Consider the following 10,270-nt stretch of genomic DNA (forward strand, 5'->3'; position numbering starts at 1 on the left):
ACATGGTGGTAGTTGATAATGGTAGGCAGTGGCGGCAGTTAATGATGAATATGGATGATAGCTCTTAAAGAAATTAAGTCTTTGTTATAGATCTTAATCATACATACCTATTCAGACCCATTAAGTGATTGTGAAGTAAAAAAACAAACACACTTAACGATTAAGATTGGAATAATTAAGATTCAGACTTTAAAAACAAACACACTTAATGTGTGGGATCTGAATGATTAAGATTCAAACCTCCATTAAGTGCAAACACATGAGGCCCAAGTCTCGGAAAACTAGGCTAACAAGTAATTTGGGTGAAATCAAGAAATTAATAACCTCAATTAAAGGGTTAAACCTAGAGATAGTAATACCCGACTTGAGCTAATATCACTTGAATTGCATGAATACCCATTTGGACTCGAGAAAGCTAAATTGGGCAAAATCACTCAAACTACCGAGAGGTATAGAGTGAGTACCTGGGTGTGATAGCTATATTACGACCCCATTCTAATCAAGCTCGCCCTAGATTATTGCTACCCTTTAGATATTCACCTAGGTAAAAGTCACTACCCTAGTCTCTTTAAACCTTTGAAAATCAACAACAAAAATATTATACTTAGTTTCAAATATTGCATACAATAGAATAAAGTTAGAAGTAGAATCAATCCCAAAGTGTGTGAAAGTGTAATTAAGAGCAAAACCCGCATCAAGACTTAGATATAAACCTAATTCCAAACAAATTAACTTCATGTGGATTCAATCCTGACCTAGTTGGGTAACACTGCATCGACCACCCTCACTACTCAACAGTAGCGCAGGCTTGGACCCGATCACCTAGCGAATTGAGTTAGATGCTATCACGACTAGTTGACTTTTGGATTGTGACATAAAAGATAGCAGAGTCCACGAAAAATATGTCAGAACTAATTATTGTTAAAGTCGATAATATCAGTTGGCACTTTAAGAATATTTAAGCTCTTTTTAAATGTTCTATAATTAGTGCTAATATTTTAGAATTTTATTATAGTAATATTTAATAACTAAAATAAGTGATTTTTTGGCTATTCTTTTGTCCAAATATTTTTCCAGATTTCAAGAATGAATTAATTATTTTTTTCCTACATTGTCCTTGGAGTAAATAGTGTTGGAATATGTGTTAGGAGTATATGTGAAGAGATAGTAAAGGTTAATATGGTCAATTTCATTGCTAATTAATGTTAAAAGGTGAATTTCTTAATTTGTGTAAAAACAACTAAAAAATCACTTACATTGAACCAAAGAGAGTAATTTTTTGTCAAAGGGCAGAAATTTTGACGTGGAGATATCATCTATTTATTTGAAGTTTGGTTGAAAGATGAAAACTCAAATATGAATCAAAGTTAGAGCATTTTTGTGAATGATAATAGTTAATTAATCACATTTAATAAAAGCGTGCGTTTGAAAAGCTCGGTATAATTATTAGGCTGGATAATTAATTAAGATTCTCTTACATCAATTGTACTAGAGTTGTGTTTATGTAAAATTTTGATAAATTTTGTGTGGCTATAAATTATTGTGTAGATGTAAATTGTTTCCAAATAAGGAAAGCGATCATTCTTTTTGGCACGGAATAAAAAGGGATAGAGTATTATACTACTGTCAGTATTACAAACAAGTAATTTTTAACTATAATCTCAGCCTAACTACTGACCATAAACCAACGACCCCTAATTAGCATCTCTTTTGAACAGTGCCAAAATATGATGACTCACTCTATTCGCAAGTAGCAACGTCGAATGATGACTGTATCTCTCGCACGTGCCACCTATATAATAGGCACGCTTGTTGCGCCGCTATAATAATACTGTAAACTGTGATTTGTGAGTGTACGAGTGAGTGAGTGCTCTCATAGATCTGATGGATAGTAACAGCCTATTGTCCTTTTACTGACTTCCACTTTTCCTTTTACCTGAGAAAAAGTAAAGAAAACACGAATACAAACAAAATAGAAAAAGAGAGGAAAAAACACTAGTCTTTCCCACCTTATAATCGGCATATACCTATCTGTCCTGCCCACTTCTGTAACTAGCAAAAAGATTATCAATGGGGGAGGTTAATTTGCTTTCTACTCATTCTCTTTTCTTTAATGTTTGAGATTTCTGATTTTGGTTTGTGCTAATTAATTTTTTTTTTTTTCGGTTTTTAGGAAGAGAAGAAGCCAGAGGAGAAAAAACCAGAGGAAGAGAAGAAAGAAGAGGCACCCAAACCAAGCGGCGACGAGAAGAAAGAGGAGAAAAAGGCAGAGGAAGCAACACCAGAACCTCCACCACCACCCCTAGAAATTGTATTGAGAGTTTTCATGCATTGTGAAGGTTGTGCTCGTAAAGTCCGCAAATCCCTCAAAGGCTTCCAAGGTCTGACAATCCCGTCCTACTTTTCTTATTTTCTCTTTTTTTGTAGTAATCTGTATGAAGATTCATTTTCAACAATCGGATTCTTTTCTTTTGTTAGGGTAAAGTTTCTTCTTTATTAATCAAATGTGTCTGAGTTCTGGCCTCGAGTACATTCTACACTGACACAAATTCAAGTTAATTAGACCACTGAGTTTCGGAAAAGGAAAAAACATAGAAATAAATTGAAAGTTGTTGATAGATGAAAGGAAAAAGCATGAAAGTTTTTGAATGGTTTATGCAGGAGTTGAGGATGTAATAACTGATTGCAAAACGCATAAGGTGGTAGTCAAAGGGGAAAAGGCAGATCCACTAAAGGTTTTAGAGAAAGTACAGAAAAAGAGCCATAGACAAGTTGAGCTTCTCTCTCCAATTCCAAAACCTCCGCCGGCTGAAGAACCCAAGAAGCCGGAGGAGAAGGAACTCGCTAAACCCCAAGAGAAAAAAGAGGAGGTTTGTTCCCTTTTTTTTTTTGTGCTTACTCATTAATTTCTTCTTTTGATTGTTTCTCACTTTACTCTTTTTTTCCATTCTGGGGTTCATTTGTTTTTAAGGTAAAAGTCATCTATATGTTTTGTATGTTTGTTTTATGCAGCCACAGGTGATTGCTGTAGTTCTGAAAGTTCACATGCATTGTGAGGCTTGTGCTCAAGAAATCAAGAGGCGTATACAAAAAATGAAAGGCTAGATTAATTATTTTGCTTTTCTTTTAATTTTCTCTTTTCGCGTAAATGAATTGCTATTGTGTTCTGTTTTATTCATTTTGCTGATAATTATTGTTTTTCTGGTTCTTGTGCTTTTTTACACATTTCAGCTGTACTATTTATTAAAGAAAAAATGGTTCTTTTTTCCTCCTTTTCGGATCTCGAAAATAGCATTGGATACTAGAGGATTCTCTACTTTCTTTATTCCTTTCACAATCTGTACATTCTTTACTTAGAATAGAATATTCAATTCTTAAGATTCTCTTGAAATTCTTCAACTGGAGATCGGTTCAAACACATTTCGTCCACTCCTAATTACTCTCTCCGGTCCTCCGGTGACTAATTAATTTTTTTTATCTTGTTCCAAAGTAAGTGTACATTTATATAATCAAGAAAAAATTCAATTTTCTTTTTTAAAATTACTCTTATGTACGTATTCTTAAAAAGTCATTTATTTGAGAAGATAAGTAAGTGCTACTACAACTATGCTGCAACATTTAATTAAGCGTATTTTAGTTACACTAATTATTTTTATCTAGAATTTAATATTTTTTTAATGGGAGTGCCAAGACAAATTTGTCGTTTATTGTGAACGGGAGGAAATATATAAGTATTCATTTGCTAATAAACTACTATTTGAATCTTTGGAATCAGTTACTAGCGTTGCCTGTTAGGTATCATCAAAAGTTGCAAGTAACTTTGGAAATTGATACCATCAAGTTAGTAATTATTTTCTTGGAAATTAATTTAGGCGTGGAGAATGCAGAACCAGACTTAAAGAAGTCACAAGTGACAGTAAAAGGTGTGTTTGAGGCATCAAAACTGGTGGATTATGTAAGTAAGAGAAGTGGAAAACGGGCAGTAATCGTGAAAGTAGAACCAGAACAGAAAGAAGAGGAGAAGCCCAAAGAAGAAGCAAAAGAAGAGAAGAAAAGCGAAAAAGAAGCCAAGAAAGTTGAAGAAGAAGAAAGCAAAGAAAAAAAGGAAGAAGGAGGAGAAGCAGCAGCTAAAGAAGAAACTGTTGAAGAAGTAAACCCAAAAGTAGAAGTGAAGAAAAATGAATTTTACTACTACCACCATCCTCAGAATTTTCAAGTGCATCCACAGAGATTTGCACATGAAATGTATGCGTGCCCTCCACCTCCACAGATTTTCAGTGATGAAAATCCTAATGCATGTTCCGTGATGTAAATTTGGAGGGGTAGAATGGTAACATGGGAAATGCCCATGGCCATTTCTGGTGCTCTTCATGTGGCCCTATCTTGGGACTCGCTCAAGTACAACTCTGCTATAGACAGTACTGTAGAATTTTGTGAGGCCTTTGTACCTTTTTGTTTTCTTTATTGCAATCCTGCTGTTATGTACTCCCTATGTATGATACAATAAGATAATACTATATGACAATTTAATATACTAATTGCCCCTTCTGATTTACTGCACACTACTGCTCCTTCCCTCTCTTCCTCCTTTCCCTCCGCTGCATCACTACTTTTTCAATATCGAGCTGCACCAATAAATGAGTAAAAACGTAAATATTATTGCTCCCAATTTATGTGAAGATTTTTAATTGAGCATGAAATTTAAGAAATAAAGAAAAACTTTTGAAATTTATGGTTTAAATAAATCATACAAGTTTGTGTGGCTAAAAATTATTTCATTAAGGTTAAAAAAGAAAATTTAAAATTGAATTGTTAATAAATATAAAAAAGCACCATTCGAGTGTCACATAAATTAGTACGAATCAGGGGAGGATTTATAGGGGGGGGGGGGCGAAAGGGGGTTCACCCGAGCCCCTTCGCGGAAAAATTACACTATATATAAGGCAAAATTTATTTTTACCTCTGTATATTAAGTTTTGATCCCCCTTAACACAACCCCAAAAGTGTAGTTTAGTGGTCAAGGGGGTTCAAAACTTTCATAAGGTCATAGATTTAATTCTCACTAGCTACAAAAAAAAAAAAAAATTTGAACCTCCTTCGTGGAAATCCTGCCTCCGCCATAAATACTACTTTTTTCTTTTTAGTTTATCCTAAAAATAATGTTATTTTTATATATATATTTTAAACAAATTAATGTTAAAATTCTCATTTTATCTTTAATGAGATAATTAATAATCAGAGAAATGTTTAAGCTTGGTTCAGATAAAAAATATAAAAGTTTTTTTTTCCTTAAATTTCGTGTTAATTTAAGTGATTTTACATAAATTGGGACCGAGAAAATTATATATATTTTCAATATTTTACTTTATATATCTATTATAATTTCTCAAGCAGAACGGAAGTGCGCTTGCAATCAATACGCTTCATCTGCTCATATCTCTTCACAAATGGCATACAAAGGACTTTTTTTTTTTTTAATGTGAGCAGTATGACTTATCATTACAACTCCGCTTGTACGCGAGTTTGAGTTGAGGTTGAAGAGGTTTTAACATTTGATTTTTTGTTCAATATTGATATTTATCTTGTATAATTTTCAAGCAATTAATATACATATAAATTGTGAGAATAACTATTTATATATATTTGTGATTTTTCCAACAAAGTAGTGTGAATGACACCCGGGTAGGATAGTATCTCGTTAAAATAGCACGGGCTGACCAGTTTTCGGACTGATCATTCAAAAATAGCCAGCGTTTGCAAAGTTATTGAAAATAGCCACTATTTTGCTGCAACAGGGACCGGTCCAACATAATATACTGGAGATCGGTGCACCTATGTATGAACTTCCAGCATATTATGCTGGAACTCCAACACATAGAAAGTTCCAGCATATTATATTGGAGATTGAAGCACATGTGTATGAATTTCCAGCATATTATATTGAACCGGTATCAAAGCTGTTAAACGGGTGGGCCGGGCCGGGCCGAGTCCGTTTTTTTACCCGTCCGGGTTTCGGGTCGGGCCGGTTCCGGGTTAGTACAATAACGGGTTTAGCGGGCTGGGTTAATCCGGGTAAAAATTGAACCATAAGAGTTACGGGTTGAGAGGGCCGGGCTGGGCCGGATTTAGTGTATTTTTAATTTTTTTTTTTGGAATTTTGTATAACTATTGTAAGTTATATTAATACTTTGTATTAATTAAAAGAATACAAGTAAGATGGGAAAAAATTACACTTATTGCAAGTGCTACTTTATTTCTTAATTTCAAGTTTCAACTTTCAAACTTACAAAATGAAATGTTAACATTTTTTTCAACAAGTACACTAGTAAAGTAGTAATTTCAAATGTTTTGTATCGCCCTAGCAAGTTCATCATAATCAATATGAACCGATTGACCTTCTTCTGGCGTGTTAAATTCGGATGAGTTTCCATGTGTTAATATATCTCCAAGTTCCTCATCTTTTGGGCTATCATCTATATAGTTGTTGTAAATATTCATTTAGCTTGTTCATAGAAACATATAAATTTGGGGTTTCAGTTTCTCCAATCTCCATATAAGTATATAAAGCATTCATTAATTGGTGACAATCAAACATTTTAATAGAAGGATTTAAAACTACACCAATTAAGTAAATCGGAGGAATTGGAAAGAAATATTTTTTGAATTTTGCTTGCATTTTTTCAACAACATCCTTATATTTTTCTTTCTTCTTAAATTCAGATAGTAGAAAAGAAATTTCAGCTATATGTACTAAAGCCATAGTAACAGTGGGGTAATATGCTCCAGAAAACTCAACAGTAGCTGTATAAAATTTATGTAAAAATTTAACATCATTAATGACCTCCCAAGTATCACTTGTTAACATACGCCTTGGATAAGTACAATGTACAATGTGCATTAAATTCAAGAAAAGAGAGCCAAATAAAAATTATAAAATTAGAAGATGAAATCTTGCAAATTGAAGGGAAGAGAGAAATTGAGAATTTGAGAATTGAGATTGAGATAAGAATTTTGAGTGAAAAAATGAAGAAGAGGGGGGGAGGGTATTTATAGATTTTTAAAAGGGTTTTAAAAGGGTTAATTTTGTAAAGTATTAAATACAAAAAATTAAAAAAAAATGGCCATTTATGCAACAAATCCGTTGGCCAACGGATATGTGATGAAAAATCTGATTTTCCAACGGATAGTGGGCCCCACGCTGCAAGAAAGTACAAAAAAAATAAAAATAAAAATTTTCTCCGGGTTAACCGGTTCGGGCACTGTTCATGCCAACCGGGTTACCCGGGCCCGGTTAACCGCTTGCCCAAACGAACCCCTCCGTCCCCGGCCTAACCCCCCTACCCAGCCCACCCGGCCCCCTATGAACCGGGCCGGTTCGGTTCCGGTTTAAACCGGTCTGGGCCGGTCCGGTTCCGGTCCAACCCGGCCCGTTAGCCAGGTTTAACCGGTATATTATATTGGAACTCCAGTATATTATGCTGAAGTTCCAGTATACTTATGCTGGAACTCCATTATAGTATGCTAGAATTCCAGTATACTTATGCTGGAACTCCAGTATATTATGCTGGAACTCCAATATATTATGCTGGAGTATTTTTCGGATTTTGAATAGTATTTTCGTTTAGATTTATCTTTACATGAAAATAGCTAAATTTTGATTACTTTTGAAACTGTGGCTATTTTTGAATGACTACTTGTAAATCTGGCTATTTTTTAATTTCTCCCTAATATCTCCGCCACTATTTATCACCCTATGCCTGCAGCTCGAAAGGAAAATTGTCGCCTAATAGAGGAGAAGGAAAAGCAGGAAACAGGAATCAACCAAATGAGATTTTTGTTCGTTTGTATAATTTAAAAAGTGAAAAATGTATGGTTTGATTTACTGCTGTTAAACGGTCACATCTTTGGTGGTTGTATATTATAATGTATGGATCATATTTCTTTCAGTCCTTTTATTGCCAACGGAAAACTAATAAAAGTGGGTAGGATAATGGAGTGTTGGTTAGGATTGGAATGTGCATGAGGTTAGCTTTTTGTAATGATAAATATGTGATATTTCCTTTCTAAGTTAAAAAAGGTTTTAGAAAACCATTTGTCTAAAACTAGTAGTTTAGAAACAAACCAAAAAAAATTAATCAAACAAAGCTGTGATAGTAAGTTAAATGAATTATCTTTTTAAATTGATTGTATAAAAAATAATACACAGTATTAGTGTATTTCAACTTGGATCTAGCATATTACTATTGTTTTGTTTTTCATATCACTAATTCCACTCGTTGTGGGTTGCTACTTGTAATATTACCCTTTTGTTGTCTTAACTTTTTTACATTTTATAATGGAAAATTTTCGTAAATACTAACTTCTGTTAGAGTATATTATTGTTAGGACCGGAAAAAATTAAGTGTCATACGAAAACTAGTAAAGTAAATCTTGAACGACGATAAGTCAGATAATAAAAGAGAAATATACCAAAAGAGACACAAATATTTAACATGGGCCGGTCAATTGACTCACGTCCACGGCGGAGATGAGCAATCCACTATATAAAAGAGAGTACAAAAATATTGAGCGAACAACCTCACGAAGAGGCAAATACAAGTGACACACTAACACTTGTCCCGTAAATTTTCCCCCCTAAACAAGACTCTCAAATCCTTTATGACTACATTATGGATGCTACTGAATGAGAAGGAAAGATCTTTAATTTATAAAAGTCCAAACCTTTTCCTACAAGAAAAAAGACTAGCCAAATATGGGAGATTTATAATTTTTTTCTACAAAAAGAAAAACCTAATTATGGTAAATATGTTGTCCTTTCCTTCAAGAGATAGAAAAATCAAATATGGTAAGAAAATCAGGAAAACACCTAACAATTCTTTCCCTTGGCTTGAATTTTCTGACAAAATAAACTTGATCCACCTTCTTTGCATAGCCTTCAACAGGTCGTATCTTTCAATCTCCACCACAAAGTTTATCTTAACGTGCGTAGCACACCGGTCAAATTTTTCAGACAAAAATCACGATTATCGTCAAATATATTGCGGCTAGAACTGAACCCACCAAGATGAACATGTCTTGAACCTCGCTTTGATTCCACTTGTTATGACCTTTTTGTTAAAGGTTTTGGCCAGAAGAAAGGAGTTGACTTTTATGAGATTTTCTCCCCCTGTTGTGAAGATGTCTTCTATTCGTGTGGTTCTAGGCTTAGCCGCGAGTCTAGATTTAGAGGTTGAGCAGATGGATGTCAAAACTGTTTTTCTTCATGGTGATTTAGATGAAGAGATTTATGTGGAGCAGCCTGAGGTATTCGTCGTTAAGCTTGCAGATAAGCATGTGTTTTGTAGAAAATTGGTAGGCATGAAGCCTGTCAATAGTTTCTCTACTTGAAGACATATTTGACTCCTTGGATGGAGGGGGAGTTTGTTGACCACATGTCCATATTGTCCAGCCAAAGGCCCAATGGCCTAATCCTACTCTCTTTTGGTTTCCATTCCTATTCGGAATTAGATTTGGTGTTTAATCCTATTTTGGGTGGGTTTTGGCTTTTAAGAGAAAGCACCGCTCATTATCTATAAATAGAATAACCTTGGAGAATTGTTCTATGCTCATTGGTACAAGTCTTTAAAAGACTTATGCACATAAGAGTGATTTTTGAGAAAGCTCTCATCAAGAGAGAAGGGAGAAGAAAAATATTCGTTTTGCTGCAGATTTTTATTCCAACCAGCCAATTTCAAATCACGTTTTTTGATTTGTTAACGGTTGGATCGGGTTAAAATTTAGACTAATTGTTCTAACATCTTGATCTTTCATTTGAACGGTGGAGATCGGATTTGGAGTCTCGTAGCATCTGATTTCGAGCCCCGAACAACAGCTCCAGTTTTGTAACTTCTCCTTTTTTTTCAATTGATTTGTCGTTGCTCTTGTTGGTATTATTGCTCCGTGCTTGGCACTTGTTGTGTAGACAATTTGGAGAATTTTTTTAACTCTCTTATTGTTATAGTAGAGCTTTTTGGATCTTTGTGATCCCGTGATTTTTACCTTCAATTTGAAGGATTTTTCACTTTAAAATTTAGTATTCTTTGTCTTATTTATTTTCGGGTTTGTTTCTTCCTCGACATAACAATTACATCATCTATAACTACTATTTGATTCAAATTTTGTACAATATTTTATACAATTAATAATTATTCAGCTTAAAAAATCTCTTCTCTCTCTAGGGAAATCATTTAATAAGAATCCCAAAAATTTAGCAAATTTAGTGAGATCCTCA

At 34.1% G+C, this 10,270-nt stretch overlaps 1 protein-coding gene across 1 annotated transcript; it reads left to right on the forward strand.

Moving 5' to 3' along the window:
- Nucleotides 1–1,867: 1,867 nt before the first annotated feature.
- On the forward strand, nt 1,868–4,534 carry LOC107814707 (heavy metal-associated isoprenylated plant protein 7-like). Its single transcript, XM_016640159.2, has 5 exons — nt 1,868–2,079; nt 2,174–2,381; nt 2,662–2,870; nt 3,013–3,100; nt 3,873–4,534. The coding sequence occupies exons 1-5, from the start codon at nt 2,071–2,073 to the stop codon at nt 4,310–4,312; spliced, it is 954 nt and encodes a 317-aa protein (XP_016495645.1). The 5' UTR covers nt 1,868–2,070; the 3' UTR covers nt 4,313–4,534.
- Nucleotides 4,535–10,270: the final 5,736 nt, after the last annotated feature.

The sequence above is a fragment of the Nicotiana tabacum genome, chromosome 8 (assembly GCF_000715075.1).
Source record: "Nicotiana tabacum cultivar K326 chromosome 8, ASM71507v2, whole genome shotgun sequence".
Lineage (NCBI taxonomy): Eukaryota > Viridiplantae > Streptophyta > Magnoliopsida > Solanales > Solanaceae > Nicotiana > Nicotiana tabacum.